The following is a 27127-nucleotide window of genomic DNA, read 5'->3' as shown; positions in this document are numbered from 1 at the left end:
TAAAAGATAAAAGAAAATATAGGGGCTTTGTGGGTATTCAGTTCTCCTGTTGTAGTGCAAAAGCAGCCAACTAATAGTAAATGGATAGATGACTGTGTTCCAATAGTACATTAGCTGCAAAAACAGGAGGTAGCCTTGATTTGTTCTGAGGACCATAGTAGTTTGCTGACTTATGGCATAGGATTCTAACTGATGCAGAAGGGGCAAGATGCAGGAAACAGGACACTGAATGGGCAAACAATTTGGGAGGATCAAATCAGTAAAGATCTTAACCTCCGGCCCGTTGACCGTTTTAGACATTAACATGCAAAATGTTGTACATTAATTCCTTTTTCTTGTGAAGTGTTTCATACCTATCTTTAGTACTGGAGGCTCAAAAATAGTTGTTTAAAAAAATGAATGCATAGATCTCAGCAGTTCATGAACCCCAAATGTAAAAACAAAACAAAACAAAATCTATTTGTTAAAAATGGCAGAGATTTCTAAATAGACGTGACCTGGATTGTTGAAACTGATATACAGGAGGTGATGGTGGGAAATATTTAAAACTCATAAAAGTTTCCCTGTAAATTAGAAAGGGTATTCTTATTGGATTGAGATAAAAAAGATAATTTAAAGCTGTGGTTTTCAAACTATGCCCTACAGAAAGATTTGACAGATTCCTTACAGGGCTTGTGTGGGTGGAGAGTGGGCCAGAGAAGGAAGATTTCACTGCTGCTCCTCTTCCCCAGTTCTTTAGCTGAGACTCTTCAACTTTACAGTTAAGTTTTTTGTGTGTCTCTGCCTAGTACTCTGCATGAATAAAGGAAAGGAAAGATAATAGTTAAGTTGGTGAACAACAAATATGGTACATTTTTGTTCTCTAGTCTGTATGGTATTCCTTTGGGTATACTTTTCCAAGGGCAATAATTCTACTTAAATTTTTTTAATGACTTTTAATGATGACAGAGTAATAGTAGTCCTAAATTTAATTATGTCCATGAGAAATATACCTGGCCAGATTAAATCTGTTAATCATGGCACCTGTCTCTATTTTGTAGCAGGTTTTCTGCTCGGTTAAAAACAATTCAACTGTAGATAGTTATGAAATTCCAAAATAGAAAATTATGCCAAATATATAAGTTGAGATTATTTAAGTTACATTAACTCTTAAGCCATATAGCAGATGTCAGTCTGGATAACACAAAATACATTTTGCATTCTTTCCTTCCTTTATTGATCAATTTTTAAGTGCCAGGCACCAGGGATCTGAAGACAAGTGTAATCTAGTTGCAAAAGAAAGAAAAAAAGGATCTGATTTCTGTATCATATTTCTATTTTAAATTATTTTAATATTTGAGTAAATATTATAGTAAATATTAGTAAATTATAGCAAGTGTTTGAGTAACTTCATGATATAAAAAAGCCTCATGATATAAATTACTTTAATTTAACTTTAATTTCTCTAGTAGCATAAAGAGAATCAGTGATAAAACGTATATGACAACAACATAAGATGTTATATTTCATCAGGACTTTCTCAGAATTCACATTTAAACCTTAGAAAAGTTCTGGTGTGGGTAGGGCAGGTTCAGGGGTGGACACATCATGGTTTGTTGTGTCTGTTTTGCAGCTGAAAAAGGAAATGAGAATAGGCGAAGTTTAATGAGACACCCAAAGTCACAGTGTTCTTACATCATGGACTTCGACTAGAGCACCCGTTTCCTCTCCTTATGGTCTTCCCTGTGCTCTACAGGACCTCTTCCCAAGTGAATGGCTGTACGGCTTCCCCATATGATAGGAACCTCTCGTAGAGTGCATAGGTCCTTTAAAATGTTTAGTGGCTATTTTAACTAATGATTCTTATTCTCTACCATCAGTCAAAGACCACCACAATTTTAAAGAAGAATTTGTCTTTTTTTAAAAAATGATTTCATAGTATGTATCTGTTTTTATATAACTAGAAAAGTATTTTAGGGCCATTAAGTTATATTTTTTCCTTGTGTTTATGTTTTGGAGCTTGTATAGGGGTTGCAGTTATAATAAGCTCACATACCTCATTAACGTAAAATAAAACATGAAACACAGGTCAATACAGGTAAATGTGAATTTGCAATATAATTTGGATATTCTCTGATGATTTCTTAAAGACTCAGGAATGATTCGAAAACATTCTTGGTTAATAGTTTGTGAAAGTACTTCAAATTTATTGCTTTACATTTCTCGGGTTATACTCAGGGATAGCTTTAACTTTGACCCCTCACCCCAAATTATAGTGGTTTTGCTAGTTCTACCTTCCAATCGCCAAATCCTTTTCTAAAAAATTATAGATATTTAAACTGTAAATTATTTGTCCTATCTGAATTATTATTGTAGATAGTAAGTAAATGGCAGACATTCTCTAGAAATGATGATCTTGTTTTCACATAAATATCTATATCTAGAAAAGGTTCATTTGGTTAGAGTCATATGTCAGATATATATGAATAGCTGACATACTTTATGTTCTATTTATTTTTATAGCCTGTTAGTTATATTGTTGTTTTAATACTTCATTAACTTTTTTTTGGTCACTTTAAAAATTAATAAAGCTTATGTTTTATAATATTTTTCCTATAGGATATTTTCCTGAAGTTTTAATAAAGAGTAGTTTAATCAGTACTCCGTGTTCATATTGTGTGCAAGGTTATAATTGTAAGCATACACTATGTAATTCGTCATGGGTTGCTTGTATACTGCATGCTATATGCTAATGAAAAGGCAAAGGTCATAGCTATCTTTAAATCTGGTTCAGAATTATTCATTAAGTTTATCCTCAAGTTATTTTTCTATATGAAATTATTATGGAAAAAAATAGAACCTCCAAAGCAGTGGATATTCTAATGAAAAATTCGAGTTTTCCCTTCAACACAATTGTCAGTTGAAGTTAAAAATGAAAAATTACACCTCTTGATGGATTAAGATAATTGAAAATTAAATTTACTATTATATAGTATAATCATATGCCAATAAGGGGAGATTTTTATATAGCTCTCTAAAATTTAGCCCTCTTTTGAGTAGGTAGTTTTGAATACCATATATCTTTGGTATTGTTATCATTAAAAAAATTAATGTGAGTCAATGTTTTTAATAAAACAATTTAAAAATACAGAAGTATATCTGCTAAAGAGCAAAAGGCCCTTTTTATCCATCCATTCCACTCCTTTCCCACAGTTAACCACATCAAAAAGGTTATAGTACAGATTACTGGAGTCAAACATTTCAGTTCTTTCTTGTTTTCTATAGTATAGTATTTTAAGAAATTATCTTAGTGAATTTGAATTTGGCCCAAATTATAGAGCTCAGAGCTCTCAGATATAGGGAATAATTTTAGACATCATAATCTAGACATAAATTTTAAAATAAGATATATACATACATATATTGATATATATAATGTGATCACATATGATATATACATGTGTGTGTGTGTGTGTGTGTGTGTGTGCACTTATCGAACACATGGGAGGGACATCAGCTCTTCACAGAGGTTTCATGGAAGAAAGTGGTTATCTATTGTTTATTAAGGTGAAGTAAGAGGAGGGTAGTGGGAAGATGTATCATATATATATATATGTGTGTGTATATATGCTTTTATAATATATTTATATTATATGTCATTAAGATTTTAACTAATATTAGTATATACTAATATAAATAAAGCATATCATATAATTTTATTTTTTTACATGTAAGAGTAATGTATTTATATACACATGTATGTATATGAGTGTATATATATCTACATATATGTGTGTGTGTGTGTGTGTGTGTATATATATATATAGATAGATAGATAGATAGATAGATATATCTTCCCACTGCTCTCACTCCATCCCAATAAACCATGGATATCTGTTTTCTTCCATGAAACCTTCTCTCTGTAGTGTTGACATTCCATCTATTTGATGCAGTGGAGAAAACTCTAAAAGACACCATGGAAATAAAAAGTTTTGTCTCCAACACTAAACTATGAATTCCTTAAGAATAAAGAACATATGTTGTTTTGCAGTTATTTGCATTAATTTATAACTCTGTTTTGGTTTTACCTATTAGAAGTCAGTCTATTTGGTAATTGGGTTCTTTTTGAACTTCAAAAAGGATAGAGCACAGAATCATAGGAAAAAAGTTATTTTTGAAATTCAAATTGAACTAGATTTAATACCCAGGACCATCATTTATTTGCTCTGTAAACCAGGATGAGATACTTAATTTTTCTAAAGTTTATTTTTCTCATCTGTAAAGATAAAAGAATATTCATATCATATGGATATTAAGTATATTAAATGAGGTAATTTAAAACATTTGGTAATACGTATGTAAGAAATCTTACAATCAGATCTCTTATTTTAATATTTTGAAAGGATTTCTATGCTTTTAAAATTCAAGTTCTGATTTATAGTAAAACATTTAATATCTAATGTGTATATATTTAATATATATTATCATATATGTAATATTATATATAATAAGTTTATATATATTATATATATTTATTATTAAATATTTAATACATAACATATATATGTGTGTGTGTGTGTGTGTTCAAGGTGAATTATGAATTTCATTTGCCATTTAATCAACTCTTTCATATCAATTGGCTTCAGGTATCACACAATTGCATTTTTTAATCTAAGAAGTTGAATTTGAAAAGCTATTAAGAAGTGGACCTAATAGTGTAAGAATTTGGTAGACAAAGAGGAGCCAGTTTTGTCGGAAAAGCAATGTGCTTCTCAACTTTTGTTCCTGGGAGAAAGATGTGAATACTTCCATCTGCCAAGGACATGGAAGGGAAAATGGTATAAATACATTATAAAGGACACTGTAAGAGTTTATATGCTTTGGAGATAAACAGATAATCATTGCCATATACAAGTTAAAAATAGTATGGAAATAGTTTTTCATGGGAGATTAACAACCGAAGCCAGAAATGTTTGTGGTTGCTCATATGGAAATAGCCTTGTTAGATGAATGTACTGACTGGGCAGAAGTAGTCAGTAATTTGTGTGAGCTGTTACTTTCAAAGTTCAAAATCTTGCATAGGGCAGCTCTGATTTCAAATAAAGTTGTATATGTTGGTAGAATTATCATTTCTCTTTTGGCCTTTGAATCATTTATGAGCAGGTTTTTTTTTATTTTTTGTTTTTTGTTTTTTGTTTTTTGTTTTTTTTTTAATGGGAAGAGTAACCTTCCCTCTGGCCTCGTTATAATCGGAGTGTAGTGTTCCTGCACGCTTGCTTATGTGTTCATAACAAGCTTGTGGATCCTAAAAGGGCTGAGGGATTATTTCTGGTGGTCTTTGAATCTGTAATTGCTGCCAGCTGAGGAAACAAAATTCCAAAAAAGTTGAAGGAACTTTCACAAATAACACTTAACATAATTACAAGGCATAAAGCTCAATATATCGTTTATATAATAAAGTCTTACCTAACCACAAAATATTGAAGGACCAGTCAAACAGAGGTCTTCACAGAGGTACAGATTAACATTTTGCTTGACACTGTACTTGTTCAGATTTATTAAAACCTTCTGGGCATATATGTGAAATTATGTCTACTTAAAATATCCCTTTACAGATTTTCTGTTTTGTTGTGAGCATTTCCAAGAGCATCTGACTGTAATGATAAAAACATGATCATCAAAAAGCAGAAAATTCTCCATCTTTGCTTAAGTATACTGGACTAAAATGGTTTTGAGATATTGGCCAAAGACACTTAGTATTATTTACTTACTTTTTTAATAGTGTGTTCCACTTTTAAGGAAATACAATATAAAAATCCAGACTCCAAAGCAGGCATATTAGGAAGTAATCCTACTACAAAATTATTCTTTATATTTCAGAAGTTTGGTAGTTTTTACTTAAATATAGAACTTCTCAAGATACCTTTGTTCTATGATTAGATTTAATTTTGTGAAACTTTTTAGGAATGTTTCTAATATTTTGATGAGTAAATTTGATTATGGCCTGGATGTAATTCAGTCATAATTTTAAAAAGCACATTTAGAAGTATCAGGATTGCCCATAGTTCAGACCTTTTCTGTTTCACTCACTTCTATTTTTATTTTTACATGTCTATTAGAACTTCAGAAAAAAAATTCCTAAGTGATCGACTATTGTTCTCTGTGGACTTAGATTTCATTTGAGGAAATCAGCCCCTTTTTCCATGTCTCTTTGCCACACCTCCCTTCACCTTATTAAAATATATACTTTTTCTGTAATGTCCCTTTTCTGAGTAATATTTTCCCATTGCAAAGACTGGCAATTTGAATCAATAAGGGAATTCTGTATATGTGTTCATTATGTATTTTGAGTCCTCATTACTTTAGTAAAGATCTCCCTTACTTTATATCTAAAAACAATTACTTCCCTACCTCTGATCTGATAGTTCTCTACCAGAGGCAGTTTTGCCCCCAGGGGACATTGGGCAATATCTGGAGATATTTTTCACAACCGCACATGCAGTGCATTGGGTATCTAGTGAGCAGAGACTATGGATGGATGATGGTAAACATCATACAAAGCACAGGACAATCCCCTATAACAATTATCCAGCCCAAAGTGACAATAATGCTAAGGTTGGGAACCCATGCTCCAATCCCTCTTTGATCATTTCTCTTCCAGATATTACATTTAAAAATGATACCTGTTAACACATTTCTGTGTACCTCATAATTTCTTATATAATACTGTGTATATCCACAATGGAAATTTAGTAACTGTGAATGGAGTAACATGATTTATAAAATAAGACATCCTTACAAAAATAAAGCTTTGTTCTTCTTTTATATTCTCAAGCCATAATGCATCAGACAACCTGCTTTTTAAAGTTAAAAAGTAATTGATTTCTTCTTTAAAGATATTTAGAACTTATGACATAGCAGTAGGTTGGGGTGGCAGTCCAAAGAGTTCATCATTATAGTTCTCATTACTTGCAATCCCATCCTCGAAAGTACACCCTGTCTTGGTTGTTATCATTCTCACATTTTCTTCAAATTTATGGTGATTACTATCTAGTTGATTCCTTGAGTTTATTTTTAATGAGCTTCTAAATTATTCTGGTAGGTTGCCTGAAAGAAATGAGCTATTTTTAAATGAATTGTATATTATCTAGATGGCCCCGGAGTAAATGGTGGAGGCTATGCTTGGGTACTGTTTTATAACTGGAAAAAAAAAAAGGAAATTGAATAGTTACTATATTTAAAGTAATAAAAAGTCTTGTTTTGTGTTTCTTTGCAGTTTTAAAAGATTGTATTTTTTTTTAGTTTCAAAAAATAAACCACTCTTTCTTTTGTGCTTTTTCTAACTATCCCATAATGAAAATAAGAAATTACATTATATTCTACTTTTCTAATTAGGTACCATTGGTATAAAATATATCGGTTATATTAGTTTCAAGTGTACAGTATAATGATTTAATATTTTTATACTTTACAATTTGATCACTGCTAATTCTAGTAATAATCTGTCATTGTGCAAACTTATCACAATATTATTAACTATCTTTTCTTTCACCTTTTTCATTCATCTCCCTATCCTCCTCCTTTCTGGCGATCATCCTTCTGGTCTCTGTTTCTATGAATCTGTTTTTTATCTTATTTTGCTCATTCATTTGTTTTGTTTTGTTTTAGATTCCACATATAAATGAAACCATGTGGTATTTGTCTTTATGTGTCTGGCTTATTTCATTTAGCATAATACCCTCTAGGTCCATCCATGTTTTTCAAATGGCAAGATTTCATTCTTTTTTATTGCTGTGTAATATTCAGTGTGTGTGTGTTTGTGTGTGTGTGTGTGCTATATTTATTCATTCATTAGGTTGCTTCTATATCTTAGTTATTATAAATAATGCTCTAGTGAACACAGGAGTGCGTATATCTTTTTAAATTAATGTTTTAGTTTTCTGGGGATAATTACCCAGAAGTGGAATCTAAAGAATCCACCAAAATTGATAGACCTTATAAAAGAATTCAGTAAAGTAGCAGGATACAAAGGAGATTATATTTTAAATGTTATTTCAGGTATTAAGATTTTGAATAGCCCTTGAAAAGAGGCAATTATCAGTTTCAAATTAGGATGAGTGGTTTTAAGTCAAATTTATTACTTTTTTGTTTTATTTATATTTATTTGTTGAAATCTTATTTTGTCACATTTTTAAAACCTTTATGTACTTATTCTCAATCCGTCAAGATATTTTTCTAAAATGTAGACAATTGTAAATAAAGCAGTTAAAACCTCACAAATTCATTATCTCTTTTAAATTACCAATTCATGGATATCCGTAGAGTTTACTGTAGCACACTGACTCCTTTCCATGCCTCTTAAGCACCACACAACTTGCCATGCAATTCATTAGAGTTCATCATCACAATTATATGGTATTTACTGGTTGCCAGAATGTTGGGCAGTCCTCAGCTAAGACCCATAAAACAGTTATTTAAAAGAATATCCTCGACCTCTTGTGGTCAGTGTGAAAGTGCATGTTGCTAAACAGAGCTCTAAGTTATTGGGGTTTTGAATATTGTTTCCTGACAGAGAAGATAGACCCTCATGGATTTAATATCGTTTGCTTTTAGACTTATCTGAAATTTTATTTCCTTATGGTTCATCTGTATTCAATATTCCTCTTCTATAACTTACACTGAATTTTTTCTGTTTGATATGCCCTAGAAATTAGCAATGTAGCAGACTGCAGGAAACGACAACTAACTGTTATGAAGGGAAGAAGAACTACTTAGAAGCTTAGTGTCATTTCTTAGTGTTTAAATATTAAGCATATTAAAATATAACACGTATCACTTATATTTAAAATCTTTCCATACCTCTTATTTTTTTTAAAAAAAAAACAAGCAACCAAACTAATGTTATGAGATAATGAAAACTCTTTGGACAATCTTATGTTCTCTAATAATCATATGTCTAAAATATGCGTAATTGAGAACAATAATTTTTTTCCTGTGTGATTAAACAAATCTATTTTGTTTCTCTTGTAAAACATCTACTTTATTTCTTCTATCCACCACAAAATTAGTTTAAGGTAGAAAGGTAACATGTACGTGACATCGTTTCCTCAGATTGAAAATAATTGTAATGAGGATGTTCCTGCAGTATTGATGATTGAAAACATGAAGAACAAACCCCAGGGCTTTTTCCCTAATGCTTAGACAAACCTTCCCTACCTTTCTTTTCCTAAATTTCACAAGACTTACTTTCAGAAATGAGGAATATAATAATATCTAGAAGAATGCCATTGTAAGCTATAGTCTTTCTAGGTAATCTCTGTGAGTGTATGTTTTTGCTTTGTTTTTGTCCCACAATCATGAGAACTTATTTCCAACTAAAGTACTGAAATCCAAACTAAACAAATCTGAGCAGGCTAGATTTTTTAGTGCATGCTTTCCTTTCATATTTCAAGTTATGGAAATAAATATTTCATTCTATATGAGGACTGTATTTTTATAAGAATGATGCATATACACTTTCTATCACTGAATGAGGGTTTACTTTTAACTGTCTTTTAATGTATTCCTATAAAGATTATCATTTTTTTTTTGCTTTCATGATTTAGTGTTCAGTATTCACAAGTGTCTCATTCTTTTCCTTAGACGGGTATAGTCCAGACACACATTTTTTCTTGTAATTATTACTCCTCTTTGCTAGTATTTTAATTATTTATAGCCATCAGGCATTTATTTGTCTTTTAAAGGTCTTCCAATCCCAATCAGAACGAATAAACAAAAGGAAGAAAGATTTTGTAGCCCTTCTTTTCCTTTTGATTGTGTGTGTTCTATATAACACTTAAATTATTCTTTATGAAATTAGTATATTCAGGAAACCAGAGAATGATGCTCTAGGCTGAGTGAATGGAAACATGTTAGTGTTGCCTTTGTAAGCTTTCCAGGGCGCACAGGAGATTTCTAGTGCACTGCTTCTTTGTGTTCGCCTCAGATCTTTTTCAGTTTATTAAAATACTGGAGCAATCATTAAAAATGTTGCTTAGCCTTTCCTATACTCTACACCTCACTGAAAACATGTCGGCAGAGAAAGCAAACGTTCATCACTTCTCAATATACAACAGATCCTGCCAGGGATCATGCCAAACCCAACCAACTGTGACAGTTAAATCAATGTGTGTTTTGGTTTAAATTTTTATTTTTGCTTTTGCTCTAGCAACATGATTCTGGTATTTGTTGTTCTTTATGACTTACTGTTTTATGGCATGACAGTTCCTGAAATTGACAAGGCTTCCTGCTTACCTTTGCAATGTACATGTACGACAATGTAAACTATAAGACAAAATGACATTTTAACTCAATAAATATTTGCTTTATGTCCCTTACATCTGTTTTACAGAACTCTGTTTTTTAATTTCTCCATTAATAGTCACTGAATAATGCTTGCTTCTACCTTTTGTCTGGATGTTACAAATTCTGGAATTAGTGTCCCAATGTACAAATTAGAATTTGTTATTATTATTGACCCAAGAGATTTAATTCTCTCATCAGTTTGTTTTCATGTCATAAAACATAAATTGGTATTTTTTTTTACAGTTGTGGAGGCAGACCATACAGCCTATTTATTGTTCCTGAGTCATTTAAAAATCTCGAGAGGGATTATATTTCTAATTTGCTATTAAGCAGAGCAAAAAAAAAAATAATGAATCTGAACTTTAAATAGTCATATAGAAGCATGTTTTCTTAGATAAGAATGTCTCTAATGCTGTTGTTAAGTGCTTAGACTCTATAGATTCTGATTTTGGTTTCAAGTCTGATTTTTTCATTCATTATCTGTCTATGCAACTATGGACAAGTTTTTTAACCTCTCTTGGTTTAGGTTGCTAAGTAATGGAATTTACCTCATACGGTGTATTATATTTTCTTTACTTTTTTTCCCTAGTGATTTTTTAAAGTATAATCTTGTTTCTTACTACTGCTGATTATTTATTGAATTTTATATGCATATTTATTTACCTTTTCCTTTCTTAACTTAAAGTCAGTGATGATTTAATATATATTAGCTTGACTTTGTATAAAATGAGAAATTAAAAAAATAACACAAAGATACAACATCCATTTATGATTAAAACACTCAATAAAATGGGTATAGAAGGAAAGTATGTCAACATAATAAAGGCCGTATATTACAAGCACTCAGCTATTTTTTGTTCTCAGTGGTGAAAAACTAAAAGCTTTTCTCTAAGATTAGAAACAAGATAAGGCTGTCTACTATCGTCATTGTTATTCAGAACAGTACTGGAAGTCCTAGCCAGAGCATTCAGGCAAGAAGAAAAAGAAAAGACATCCAGACTGAAGATGTCAAATTGTCCCTTTTTTGCAGACAACATGATTCTTCATATAGAACACCCTAAAGACTCTACCAAAAAATATTAGAAACAGTAAAGAAATACAGTAAAGTTGCAGGATACAAAAATCCATTGTGTTCCTATACACTAACAATGAAATTTCAGAAAAAGAAATAAAAAAAATTTCTTTTGCAATTGCAACAAAAAAGAATATAATACCTAGGAATAAACTTAACAAAGGGTGTGAAGGACTCATACACTGAAAACTATAAGACATTATTAAAGGTATTAAAGATACAAAGAAATGGGAACATTCTTTGTTTATGAATTGGAAAAATAAGCATAGTTGAAATGGTTATTACCCAAAGTAACATACAGATTTAATGCAATCCCCATCAAAATCCCAGTAGTGTTTTTTTTAAAGCAATAGAATAAAATATCATCAGATTTGAGTGAAATCATAGAAGATCTCAAATAACCAAAGCAATCATGAGAAAAAAGAACAACACTGGAGATATCATATCCTGTTTCAAATTATACTACAAAGTGACAGTAATCAAAACAGCATGGTATTGGCAGAAAAAAGAGACACAGACCAATTGAAAGCTCAGAAATAAACCCACATATATATGAGTAAATAATTTTCAACAAAGGAGCCAGAAACATACAATGGAGAAAGGAAAACCTATTTAACAAATAGTACTGGGAATATTGGGAAGCCACATCCAAAAGAATGAAACTAGACTGCTGTTTGTCACCATATACAAAAATTAACTTGAAATGGATCAAAGACCTAAACATAATACCTGAAACAATAAAATACATAAAAGAAAATATAAGTGCTAAACTTGTAGATCTTGGTCTTAGGATTTTATGAATTTGACCTCAAAGGCAAGGGAAGTAAAAGCAAAAAACAAATGAATGAGACTTTATCAAACTAAAAAGCTGTTGTACAACTAAAGAAACCATCAACAAAACAAAGAAGCAGCCAACTGAATGGGAGAAGGTATTTACAATCAATGCCTCTGATAAGGGGCTAATATCTAAAATATATAAAGAACTTATACAACTCAACAACAGAAACACAAACAATCTGACTAAAAAATGGCAGAGGACCTAAACAGACATTTCTCCCAAGAAAACTTACAAATGGCCAATAGATAAATGAAAAGATGCTCAACGTCGCTAGCTATTAGGGGGATGCAAATCAATACCATAATTATATGCCATCTCGCATGTGTTAGAATGGTTCTTATCAAGAAGACAAGTAATAACAAGTGTTGGCGAGGTTGTGGAGAAAAAGGAATCCTCATACACTTCTGGCAGGAATGTAAATTGGTACAGCTACTGTGGAAAACAGTATGGAGGTTCCTCAAAAAATTAAGAATAGAATTACCATATGACCCAGCAATCTTCTTCTGGGTATCTACCACAAAATATTGAAAACATTTATTTGTGAGGATATATGTACCCCTGTGTTCATTGCAGCTTTATTCACAGTGGCCAAGACATGGAAACAACCAAAGTGTCCTTTGATAGATGATTGGCTAAAGAAGATGTGGTACATATATACAGTGACATACTATTTAGCCATAAGAAAAGATGAAATACCACCATTTACAGCATGGATGGATCTTGAAAATATCATGCTAAGGAGAATAAGTCAGATGGAAAAAGTTGAGAACCATACGATTTCACTCCTATGTGGGATATAAAACTGAAAGCAACAAACAGGCAAGACAGACAAACACTCATAGACAGAGACAACAGTTTAGTGGTTACCAGAGGGAAAGGTGGTGGTGAAAGGTAGATAAAGTTAAAGGGGGTCAAATATATGGTGATGGAAGGAGATTTTACTTTGGTGGTGAACACACAATGCAATGTACAAATGAGGTATTATAGAGTTGTATACTTGAAATCTATATAATTTTATTAACCAATAAATGTCAACCCAATACATTTAATAAAATTAAGAAAAATAGTACAAATAATTCCCGTATCCCCGTGACCCAGAATCCCCAATATTAACATCTTATATCATCACAGTATGAAAATCAGGGAATGAACATTGATATAACACCATTATCTAATCTACAAATCTTACTACATTGTGTCAGTTTTCCCACTATTTTTTTCTAGTTGATCCAGTACTGGGACACATGGTGCATTTTGTTGTCATCTCTTTTTAGTCTTGTTTAATCTGGGACACATCACCAGTCTTTGTCTTTCATGACTTTGCACTTTTGATAAATACTGGCCTGTTATAATGTATAATGTCTCTCAATTTAAGTTTGTTTGATGTTTCCTCATGAATAAACACAGGCTATGCATTCTTGGCAAGAATGCTACAGAAGTAATGTTGTATTCTTCTCAGTGCATCATATCTGAGGGTACACGATGTCCTTGTGTCTCATTATGGTTGATGTCAATTGTGATCACTTAGTTAAGGTGGTGCCTGCCACATTTCTTCACTGAAAATTTGTTATTTTTTCCACTATATAATTAATAAATATCTTGTGGGGAGATATCTTGAGACTATGTAAATATACCAGCTATCATAATTGTGCATGCTAATTTTAGCATATACTGATGATTCTTACTGGAAACAATTATATGGTAGTGCTTCTCGAATGGTGATTTCCTATTTCATCAGTCTTTCCAAATTTATTAATTGGAATTCTACAATAAGAAGAGCTTTGAAGAGCTTTTTCCTTCTCTCTCTCTCTCTCTCTCTGTCTCTATGTCTCTCTGTCTCTATCTTTCTCTCTTTCTCCGTCTTTATCGGTCTCTGTCTTTGTCTATCTCTGTCTGACTGTCTCTCGCTCTCTCTCGCTCTCTCGCTCGCTCTCTCTCTCTCTCTCTCTCTCTCTCTCTCTCTCTCTCTCACACACACACACACACACATTGCTACCAGGTGAATATGTTTGAATTGCCCATTTTAATTATTTCCTTGCATTAAATTTGTAATTAAAAATTTTTAATTATATTTTATGGGAAAATTTAACCAGACTTTCCGCTTTAAGAGAAATTGTCAATAATTTTTCTACTAACGCCAGAAACACTTCTGAATAATCTTTCTGTTTCTCTTATTATTTCTCATGCATTGTACAAACAGTATCCATTGCCCAACCCTCACCCAGTATATAGATTTTTTGCTTATACGGCCACCTCGTCTAAGAGAATCCCACTTCATTATCTACTATTATCCCCCTAACTTGAGTATATTAGTGTTAATTTATCAATGAGCCTTATACTTACCTCCCAGACCAGGTATTCTTTCATAGAAGGGGGAATCATGTAGCTCAGAATTCTAGCTTTTGACATAATTCTAGTTTCCAAGTACAGATACAAGTTTTTTTCTTAATTTTATGTTTAAGGAGTTATTTCCATAATGAAATCTCTTTTATCTAAAAACTTTGATGTTTCAAAGATGTCTTAATAGTTATATATAAAGCCATATCTTTATAGAAGCAATTAGTAAATTAATCCAGTTAGTATTTGATGAGTACCTACTATGGATATAGTACTTTTTCTGAGGCTAGAATTTAATTCTGAAGTTATCTTTTATTATCTACATTTTAGCTATGAAAATAAGACCTGTGCATATGTAAACCTAATAAAAATATTAGTAAGAGACTATGAGTCTGTGATCATATAAATTCCTGATATCTAGTAAAATAGACGATATCATAAGAGGAAGTCATCACAGCTAGGTCATTGAAACTCGACGTGATTTAGAAAGATAATGATTGGGAATCTATTTGACTGGAGAAGGAATAACAATGACTATAACCAGTATGGCCACAAAAGTAGATTCTATATAGTAAACGAGTGAGAACTGTGATTAGAAGTGTTGATTAGATTGTTTGTGGATGGCCTCGAATGCTTAGATGAAGTTTGTACTGAAAGTAATGTGGGTTTGATATGGTAAAAATCGTTGTGAGGTTGGAGCAATAGCCAAAGGCAAAGGGAAGTAGCCAATTAGGGCATCTTAGAGGAATTCAGGTATAGGATGGTGTGGATGTAGACTTAGATTGTGACTGGTGAGGAATGTCACAAGAGAAAACCAGCAGGACTTAGTAACTGTTGGATGAGTTGTGTAGGATCAAAACAGTTTTGGTAATTACAAGGGACATCTTGTATGAGACTGCTTTTTCAACTTTCTTAAGTTGTAGAATTTATATTATGAATGATGCTATAAGATAGTAAAGTATGACAGTATGACAAGTCCCAGAGCTAGAAATAATTGACACAATAATGAACTGCTTGTTTCTCAGCCCAGACGTCTCGTGCTTTTGGCTGCTCATGTTTTACCCCCCTGCACTCTGGCTCTGAACACTGCATAGTGTGGGTCTTTTCTATTTAGCGAAGTAACCGTGTTTCCCCCCAGAGTTTTATTGACCAATCATTTTTCTTAATTACCTCATTCTAGAAATACTTGAGCACCTACAGTGTGTACAAGGGACAGAGAATAAAGGAGATGAAAACTGCTGTGTGATGATTATGTTAGTAACTAAACCCATGTGCATTTTCATGAGTATTTTAATATCTAGGTTTTGGAGACAGTTGTTTCACTCAAATGAGCAAGAGGAAAATGCTTTTATTTGGAAGATGACTTTTGTTTTTCTTAAAATATATCAATAGGTAACTGCTTTTTCCTGCATTTTAGAACTTTACAAACACCAAACATTCATTTTCATCTCCACTAGGGGACAGTGTTTTACCATTAGATTTTTTTTTTCTTCCATATCAGCAAAATGTATACAGATATATTTAACTTTGATATTATATTATAAATGTAACAAAATCTGCAACTTAGGATTTTTGTAATTGTATGTTGTATGGATAGAAAGATAGATATGTAGGTCTACGTGTTTATATAGATACAGATAGTACACTTTTATTTGTTTAGAGTCTTTGCAATTTTGTGGTGTTTAGGTAATTTTTGCATAAGTTCACCAAAACAAGAATGGATAGAAGAAGAATATATATTTCAAATTATAAGCATCTGAATTTCAAGACAGCTTTGTAACTCTTGGAAATTGAATTAGATTTTAGGTATGAAATTTGCTGAGACATACTAATGTTTACCCTTCGAGAGGGCTCTGTAATCTCTTGAGACATCTAAAGCCTAAATATATATACATATATTTTAATTTTATGATTTTCCCTTTAACAGAGCACATTGCATTCTTGAAGAATGATGTTTATGGAGGATGAATAGCTCTAAAAGTTTTCCTTTCAGTCTGTCTATAAAGATTTGGACAACAATGACGTCATTGCTTTTCCTGCTATTCTTTGAGACCACATTCTACAAAAGCCATGTAAATTCGATTCTAACAGCATACCATAAATTTGTTTATATTATCTTTTTGATTCAAATACTGAGAGCTGTGTAGTACAATGATAGGATTTAATGTTTTAAAATATACTTTTTAAAAAGTTCTTCGAGTTTATGTATACTTGTAATAGTTTTGTCAAAAGTTGCCTTTTGAGAGAATTCAAAGGAATGATTAGTAAGTAAGGCATTTTGAAGGCATGAGCATTATAGAAAATTAACATTTGTATACATGTACAAGGTGCAACTTCTTAGTAACTTCTGGAACTACAGGCTTTACTTGTGCAAATCATGAGATGGATGGTGGGGAGGAGGGGAAAGAGCTGCTGTGAATTATGGAGGTACTGCTATCATTCTCAAGCTTCTGGGAAAAGAAGAATCTACTTTCCCTGACTCCCCGAATCTTGCCAAAAGTATAGAAGTTCCATGAGAATTTCTGCACCATGACTTTACTCCTCAATTGAAGATTTTATATATATATATATATATATATATATATATATATATATATAATGCAATATTCTGCATTATATATATACATATATGTGTGTGTGTGTGTGTGTGTGTGTGTGTGTGTATAGATAGATAGATAGATATATAAACCATCATAAGGAAACCTGCCTATCAGCCAAACCCCTTACACACACACACGCGCACACACACACACACACACGGAGATCAAAGTCCAGGATTCCATTGACAAGACTTAATTACTATCAGGTAAAGTTAGAATTACCTTATGTGTTTAAAAGATAATGGTAATAAGGACTTTTGTTCATATTTTATCTAAGCATGGTATATTTCATTCTATTCTTGAAATTACACAGAATAGAGAAATAGATAAATATGATATTTTAGGTAAACCCATAATGAATTCTAATCCTAAATAATTCAGTTTGAGAATATAGAAAATTAAAAATAGCTATTTTGCATTGATGTTTTATCTAACATTCTTTCTAATATTTTAAAAATTTGACTGATAGAAAATCTTCAAGATCTCAATGTCTCAATGAACAATCATTAACATACTGAATAAAATTAAATACATATTCTTTGTTGTCCCTTTTAGTTGGACTTTCATGATATTTTTCTTAACCTCTCAGTCAGCAGAAAGCTAAGACCTTATGCATTATTAATACGATTTTTTTTCTTCGACCTTTTATTGAAAACTAGAATATTTAATCAGAAACGCTTTTTTTGGTAAGATTTTGAAGATTTTTAAGGAGGTAATGTTTCCTGAAAATTTGGACAATATTCTGCATTATTGATTTTATCTGATAACAAATCAAAATTAGCTCCCTGAATTTAAAGTCTTAAAAATAAATTTTAAAATAACTTATTTTAGTTTCACAAGAATAAATTATGTTCATTATGGAAATTTGGAAAATATAGCAAAATACACAGAGGAAATAAAAATAGCCATACATTTGTTGTCTGAAAATTACTCTTATCGACATTTTGATATTTCCCCTCTCGGTATTTTAAGAAATATAACTACTCCATTTTTTACCTTTCTGACTGGTTTCTATTATATAATACAGTTGTAACCAAGAAAAAGAGTGGATGCTGTATTTTTTCAGCTAGAAGTTATATTTTTATTGTTTTATAAAATAATAGAGTTTATAATTTTTAAGATTTTTCTCAAAAATTTGGCATTGTTATGAAGTGAACAGATAAAATGAAACAAGTACTTACAATTATGACAATAATGCGACATCATTAAATATATTCTTTTTTTTGTAATTTAACAAATACATGATTTTCGTGTGTGGGTGTGTAAACACTGGTGTGCCAGTATAGTTCATGACCTTTATGGCTGGTGAGTAATCAAGGTAATGAAAGTAAACCTGAAGCTTGGAAGAGTTACAGATAGTAAATAAACTGCTGATAAACTTAATTTTGGTAACTTTTTTATCTTTTGTTGTGGGAATTTGGGTACCCCCTTTTCCCGCAATGCCCTTGGAAGGTCTAGCTTATCGCACTGATATGCCACAACGAAAATTAGTGATTATTTCTTGTTTCCAAAATATCCCTTCTGCATTCTGGACTCTACAATTGAACATACACCTTTTTTTTGAAAAATAATAGACTTTGTATTTTAGATTTAAAGAAAAATTGAAATGATTGTACAGAGTCTTCATATGCCTTATTCCCAATTTTCTTTATTGACAACTAAAATTCATAGTTTATTTAGATTTTCTTAGTTTTCACTAATGTAGTTTATTTTTATTCCAGGATACCATATGACTTTTAGTTGTCATGTCTCCTTAGGCTCCTCATGGCTGTGACATTTCCTCAGAATTCCCTTGTTTTTTTTTGATGTACTTGACAATTTTGAGGAGTACTGGTCAAATATGTTGTAGGATGCCCCTCTATTGGAATTCATCTGACCTTTTTCTCAGGATGAGACTGGAGTCATGGGTTTTGCAGAGGAAGACCACAAAGATAAATGCCATTTGTGTCACATCATATCAAGAGTACATATTATCAACATGATTTTCAGTGTTCATGTTGATCTTGCTTACTTTGTGTCAACATTGAACATTTTATTACATAATATGTAGAACACACAAGGAATGTATGTGTATATGCCTATACATACATATGTGTGAATGGTGATGAAATGACCACTTATGATGCCCCTTTCCTCAAGGATTAATAATACTGTTTTGCATCTCCACTGGAATCAAGAAATGTTTTTAAAAGATATATTTGAGTTTTCATTTGTAACCTGTTTTATCAATACTTTTATAGAGATATGGAATGGTGATATTAGTTTGAAACCTACAAATTATTTGACCAGCTGATCTTTTTACATACCAGAATTTCCTGAGTATATGTGTGTCTCACCATTTCATTTAATCAGTTTTTAAATTTCCATATTTCTCAATGAAGTGATCAGTGGAGCTGAGGCAGAGAGGAAAAACAAATATTTAGTGGACTAACAGAAGTTTTCACTGAATTCTAATGATATCACTAAAATAATTACAAAAGTAATTGAATTCTTAAAAGAACATTCTTAATTTTTTTATTAACTAATAATATGTAAGTTATGGGGCTATTAAAATGAGCATAGAAGATTTATTCCAAGATATAGAAATGTGACTTCTCTAGCCTTAGAATCATAAATAGATTTTTTTCTATTCGTATCTTCGTTTATTATTGTGCTGCTTTCATTTGACAAGTATACACAAGTTTCAAAGAGGCTATACAGATAGCCTTTTTTGTTTATTTTTGAAGAGGAAACCTTAATTGTCATCATCCGTTGTATGTCTTAATTTAATAAATGAGACTAAGGGGTAGATGTATATTATTAACTCTGTGACATTGTAATTAATTAATCATTAAGAGTAACAGATACATACCTACAGTTGGTTTGTATTTTGTTCAGTTTTAGAATACCTTTTTTTTTTTTTTTTTAATGCCCAAATCTACTCTATATAAGTGAATCATATTTTAAGCCCAAATGTGTTTGGCTTTCAAATTATTTATCTTTATATGATTTAAGCCTTGTGATATTCTGGAAACCAGTAGACCATTTGAAATGCAATATTGAAATGTTATTAAAACCCACATGCAAGAAGCCACGTAGCAAAAATCCAACCCCTTGTGCATCTTTCCCAGCTTCACCAGAGAAAGTGATGGAGAAGAGTAGCTTAACAGAGGTGGTCTCTCACCACCATCCTCATATATGAGAAACTCAGGGCCTGGGCTGGTGGAGGCCTGGTGGTGGCAGTGGTAAAGCTTCCAGAACATTCTTTTTTGTACTATTGCTGAGGTTTCTAGCTAAATATGCTAATAGAAGTAAACAAAGTAACCAAATAATGGCCATTGTTAGCAAACGAGTTAAACTGAAAGGGTGATGATACCTCTATCACAGAGCCTCCTTTGCTTTGAATTTGTTATAATTTATGGGGTGTTACCATGTGTTAGGCATTGAGCTAAGTGTTTCATATTCAAAGATAAAATGAAAAATTCTTTACATCAAGAAACATCATCTGGTGGAATAAATGGACAACTGAAAAGACTCTTAGAATTCAGTGTGTTAAGGAATTCACAGCTGTGGAAACATAGCCTCACCTCACCCAAAAGGGGCTGGAGGACAGGAGCCAGGGTGATATCTGGGTGGAACCGCAGAGAAACTACACTCAGCTAAGCTGGGAACGGAGTGGGACAGCATTCCTGGCAAAGGGATTAGCTGGTGCGAAGGGATGAAAGGTTAGGAAAATGGCTTGCTTGGGCAATCGTAAACACTTCTGTGTGGCTTGGATATTTGAGTGGTTGTAAGGGAGAAGCTGGAAGGAGAAGACTTTCCATTACCGGGTAAAGGGTTCAGACTTGATCCTGAAGTTTAAAAGCGGCCTTCAGAAGATTTCAGGCAAGATTGTGATGTGATCAGATCTATATTTTAAAAATAAACATTTTGACTGCTGTATAGGAAATAGGGTAGAATGGTATAAGACTTTAGAGAGACTGCTTATGAGATTGTTCCAGTAATTCAGGAAAGAGGTCTTATGCTGGCAACAGCAGTTTGAGTGGAATATATGGATTCAAGAAGCGTGAGGGAGGCAGAAACAGCAGGTCCTAGTAATATATTGAACATGGGGATAGGGTATGAAGGAAGATGCCAGATTTAGAGGTTGGTTACTAGAGCCGTCTTTTTTGAACATAGCACAGTTATAACACAGAGACCTTAGCAATATTATCATCCCCTCGTGGCTTCAAGAAGCTTCAATAATTAGAATAAACATTTTAATAGGCAATATGATTTCAGAGGCAAAACTACAGTTTAGCAACTTGCGAGATAGCTCATTTCACAAATTTCACAAATTTGCCTGATCCTTACTTCACAAACAAGCAGGTTCCTCCCACACACCAGCGCTCATATTTTGTAATAGTCTGTTGTTGGAGACATTCAGAAACAAGACAAGGGAAGACTTGCATCATCGATGAAATATTCACACTTCGGGGAAGAGTGAAAGTTGGTCAGATATTGGATTAAATGAAAATAATCTTTTGTTTTATACTGTTAGCATTTGAAATTGCATCAGTATTTTTCTTGATATCTTGACCAATTTTTTTTTTTTTTTTTGTCTATAATGAAAAGTGCCTGCAAGAGAATTTCTCCTTTATTTGAGGGACCAAGTCTATGCTTGTGGCTATTTTCTGGGTTCTATAGAATGCTAAGTTCAGAGAGCAGTGGATCTTGAAAAGTGGTTCCTGGAACTCATAGAAAGAGAGTAGGATGCTCATTGTCAAAGGCTGAGGGATGGAGGAAATGGGGGAGGTATTGGTCGAAGGATACAGACTTTCAGTTACAAAGGGAATACGTTCTGGGGATATAATGTACAACATGGGGATTATAGTTAACAATATTGTTTCCTCGAAAGTTACTGAGAGGGTAGATCTTAAATGTCCTCACATCCTCCCACCAATCAGTCAGTATATGAAATGATAGATATGATAGCTATTGTCTTAATCATTCCACATTATATATTTATATCATACATCATATCGCTGTGTAGTACACTTTAAATTTCACAACATTATGTGTCAGTTATATCTTTGTAAACGTGGGGGGTACTTTAAAACAAACAAACAAACAAACAAACTTGAAAAAGAAATGTAACTACTAAATTTAACATGTGATGTCTTTTCTTTCTAAAGTAATTATTGTTTTATCCTTTCTTTTTAGGAGAAGCAGAAACTACAAGACAGTTTAAGGCGAGGTGCCATTATTATTGCCACCTTAATCAAAGAAAGAAATTCTGGACTCATTGGTCAGCTACTGGTAGCATGAAGGACACAGAGACAATTACCTCCTGAGTTTTTTAAAACGTTTACCTAAGTATCTCTTTTGTGCTTCCTCCCTATTTTATGTGGTAGAATGTTTAAGTTGTTTTATGTCTTATGATTTGTAGGATATGATGGTTGGATTATAAAAGTTGATCAATGTCTATATCTCTGAGAAAAAATTTACTTTTGTGCATGTCAAATTAAATTGCCTGAACTGGAAAAGAATAGATAAGTGGAAGGTAATCTTCTCATAATCTTTTCACAAAGGCATGAAAGATCAAATAGATAATATGATGAGTGAGCCAATCCACCAAGGAATAAGAATTTAGAAAACTTGAACTATTATCTCTGTGTTAATTAGTAAATCACACTATAAAGAAACTAAATAAGATTCAGAATTTTTCTTAATTCTAAAATTGTCCTCTACCATAAGATATTGACATGTGTTCTGACTTTTTTATTTTTTTATTTTTTTAAAAAGATGATAGCACGAAACTCTAGTTCAGATATCCTCACCACTGGCCTCATATTACTCTAATCCCTAAAAGAGATGTAACCTCTTCCTGGTTTTCTACTGTTTTAAAATTGGATGTTTCTGTTTCCTTGGTTTATGATACATGATTTTGACTCATTTTAAAAGACCTCTGATTTTTCTGAATACATTTAAAAGAAGACTTGGAAAGCTTTATTAAAGTAAAATTATTTTGGTCAATCTTAAATTTTAGTGTTCTTCTAAAAGGCAAAGAGTCATTGCACATCCAAGAACATAATTATTCTTTTGATATAGATACTGATGTCATTTTAAATCAAGTTTTTATTCTTTTCAATTTTCATTGTGTATACATCCATATTGAATTTAATTATTCTTTTGATACAGATACTGCTCTTATTTTAAATGAAATTCTTATTTTTTCAAATTTCTGTTGGCATATACATCTTAAATATTGATGATTTTCCCTTACATTGTATTTTATGATTATATACATCCAGTTATTAGAGATGCCTTTTATTTCATATTCACATTTACTTTTTAGAAACATATTAGCCCAGATTATTTCAGCACTTAGACTGCATGTGGAAACTATAAAGGTTGCATGAAATGTTTTCTATGTAATATCTACCTTGTGGAATTTCTTCATATTGGATGATCTCAAGTTTCTATATTAGTAGGGAGTTTATATTTGACATTTAAGTAATAGTGAGTAGAAGTAATAGACATGGAATAATTATTACAATTCTCCTTAATGAAATGCTTTGTTTCATTGTAATTAGAAGCTAAGTTCTTGAGCTTGCCTCTTTTGTCTTTGTCTCTTCAGGAATCTTAAGAAATATAAAATAAATTATTTAATTCAAATCTTGAAGGTGATAATATATGGGCAATATGTAGATTTTGGTTAGAAATTCTACACTGTCGAGGCGTTGGGTCGGCAGCGTTGTGAGTGGTTTGCACCTTGTGCATATTGAAGTCTTCAGGTGAACATGTTTTAAGAATTAGAAATTGCTCATAAATGCAAATGAGAAAATGTCATCAAGGTTTTCAAGAGAGAATGGGTGTGTAAGATAGAAAACTGGGCATATCTAGAGGCACAGCAAAATCACTATATATGACTTGAGTGCTGGCTAAGTTCTTACATATCAGTCTAATAATGGAATGTCATATCAGACGAGAATCTATGTAGGAGCAATTAGCATGACTTTACCTCATGTAATTGGAAACATTTAGTGTAATAAAATTTCGTCGATAAAATATTCAGTTGTGTCCAAACTAATCACCATGATCATCCTAATATTTATTTATTTTTTCCTTTATAGTTTACAGGTGGTTCACAGATTTGAAAAAAATTTAAAGAAATCTCCCCACATCTTTTATTGTTTAGATGGGAAGTGATGGACAGGGATCTTAACTGCCTTGCCTGGCACCATTCGGCTGCCTCGTAACAAAAGGCAGGGCCTAAACTCAGGACCACTGATAATATTTTAAGCTCATCTCCCTGTATAAACTTGATTGCTGGCAAAGGACATCCAGTAGAGAGCCTGTGGGAAATAAGCCAGGGCCTTGGAGGAAGGGATGAGGAGGGACAGATGGGCCCATTCGCCAGAGGAAAGTCTTGAAGCTTTGGGCTCTCTAACCATCTTTCCAACATATAGAAATTGTAACCTAGGGTGAGGGAATGGAGAGAATTATTGACCAAGAGAGAAAGGTAAATTACTTGTTTTAATTGTTTAAGAAATCCAGAGGCAACTTTACAATTATATTTTCATTGCTACTTCTGTGAACTGAATTGCTTTCATGAGCACTGTCTATTTTCAGTTTTATTTTCTAAAATTCCTTAAAAAGAATAGTAATTGTGCCTCAGGGTTGCTGAAATTGCTTTCTACCTATAGAAAATTTTACGAAAAGACTATTTTCTTTCTAACTATGTGCTAGTTAATAAAATGAAATTTAAAGATAGCCTTTTTAAGAATTTAACAGTGTGATCAATGGTTTGACTAATGACTGATATTGGTAAGAGGTAGTAGTTTTCATAAAAGTGCTCAATTTCAGAGATCTCATGTAGCAAATAGACTTATTTCAGTTTAGAATCATTCCCCCATATTTTACCTGGGCCCATTTTTACTATAGTCACTTTTAGCATTTTGCATTGGTTTAGCAGGAAAACTCTTTCCCCATGCTAGTTTATTATAACTATCAAATTTTACTATGTGTATAAATATGCATACAATCATTTTATAAAAATCAGGTTGCAGTAAAACGGTTTCTTATGTTGAATTTGCAAATTATGCTTCCTTTTGATGTTTAAACTAATTATGTCAAAGAAGCATAAATCATAATATTTTCATTAAAATATTAAGAAAGGCATTTGGAATAAGAAAAAAATGAAGTTATTTTAAAAGTTTAATTAAAAAATAAACAGAATAAATGAAAAATTCATATGATTTTAGCATTAGTTTGGTTTAAAATAAGTGAACTAGAAGTGGCCATGTGGGTGGTTTGGCACCGTAACATTTATATATGTTTTTATATGTTTTTAGTTTCAAAATTGTGAAAAACATATGGATATTTTTTTCAATGAAAAGTAGCAAACTATTATTAAAGATTCTCCATATATTCTCTTTATAAAACAAGATAAGTTATTGATAAATAACTAAATTGTTGGTTTTAAAATACAGTGTCATTTGTTTGATATTTATTGCATACGTACATAGTTTTTCAAACTAACTCAGTCAAACTAACTTTTTTTTTCTGAAATATAACAATGTAATGTTTTATATTATAGAATTTGGGATCCAGATCTATTATTCTATGAATTTATTAAATATTTCAAAACCCAAAGTCTCAGATTTTTTTCTTTTTTCCCTCATTTTTAGCAGGTTTCCTGGCGATTATTATGGCTGCTAAGGATATAAAAACTATACTCAGACATACTGAAAAAGAGTATTGTGATCACTTAACAGTGTCTGTATGGGTGTAGTAGTTGGAATTATTGTTCAGAAATATTCTTTCCCTCCACATAGCGTCCCTAAGAGGAATATTTGTCCACCTCTTGACTTTGAGATTCATCATGTGACCTGCTTTGACCGCAGTGAGTCAGAATGGCAGTGCACCCCTGAGACTAGACCTAAGAGACCTTTCATGTTGCTGCTTGCCCTCTTCCACTTCTGCCACCACCAGGAGGTGAACATACCCAGCCTGGCCTGCTACTTCCAAAAGGAAAGCAAAGTTCAGGTCAGCTGATCTCTAGCTCATCAACCAATGGATGAACAAGCCCAGCTGACATCAGCATGGCCGCCTAGCCCAGTTCAGTTGACCTCCAGGAGACAGGTGAGTTACATAAATGCTCATTGCTTTTTTAATAGTAAGGAGTTTTGAATCTTTTTATTGCATATCATTCAGTAACCAAGGAAAAATCTGTGGCAGTGCGTGGTGTATTTGCCCCCACAAGTCTAGGATATAGCTGGAGACATGCGTTTTGCTAAAGCAGAATGCTTATAAGGAGAGCATTGAGCAGAGCAATGATCCTAAGGTGCTGGAAGGTTCTGAGGATTGCCTTCTTCCCTATTCAGTAGTTATTAAAAGACAAAAATACACCCGACTTTTTTAGAAAAGTTTCAAACGTAGTTAAACTTTCTTGGACCTGAAATGATAGTGAGTTAAAATATAGATACTTAAAGTGATAGATAATAAAAATAACATTTATTGAATGATTACTATGTTCCTGAAGTTCTCAGTGCTTTACATGTACATAATTTTTTTTCTTTATAATAACTTTATGTACTAGGTAGTATAGCAATCTCCCTTTTTAAAATGAGGAAATCAAGGCACATACATTTTGAATAACTTATTTAAGAGTCACCCAGACAGCAAGTGGGAGAAATGATATTCAAATTTGGTTCTCTAACTTTAGAGCTTGTGTTCCTAAGTATGATGCTACACAATATTACAAAAGATACTATTTTAAGATTCCTTAAAGAATGACCCTCGAAGATGGATATTACAAGTATCTTTTTTTTTTTCTTTAATAGCAACAGAAGGAAAATGGTAAAGCCTTTCTGTGTTTCTATATGCTTCCTTTATTTTGCCAATTGCCACTCCCAACACACAAACATGTTTTGGAACATCCTTGGGTCTGTATGTGCCAGTAAAATCTACAAAAACTGATACCCACATCCAGTT

General features: G+C 32.2%; 1 protein-coding gene across 1 annotated transcript in view; it reads left to right on the top strand.

The window, feature by feature from the left end:
• Positions 1-25786, top strand: part of CRPPA (CDP-L-ribitol pyrophosphorylase A) — a 218738-nt gene extending 192952 nt beyond the window's left edge. The window contains exon 10 of the mRNA XM_016139451.2: positions 22352-25786. Coding sequence (XP_015994937.2) covers positions 22352-22456 — 105 coding nt within the window. The 3' untranslated portion in view covers positions 22457-25786. The remainder of the gene's footprint in view (positions 1-22351) is intronic.
• The last annotated feature ends 1341 nt before the right edge of the window (positions 25787-27127 follow it).

The sequence above is a fragment of the Rousettus aegyptiacus genome, unplaced genomic scaffold (assembly GCF_014176215.1).
Source record: "Rousettus aegyptiacus isolate mRouAeg1 unplaced genomic scaffold, mRouAeg1.p scaffold_m13_p_13, whole genome shotgun sequence".
NCBI classification, from domain to species: Eukaryota; Metazoa; Chordata; class Mammalia; order Chiroptera; family Pteropodidae; genus Rousettus; species Rousettus aegyptiacus.
The sequence above is the reverse complement of the archived record's forward strand: the minus strand, read 5'-3'. Positions and strand labels throughout refer to the sequence as shown.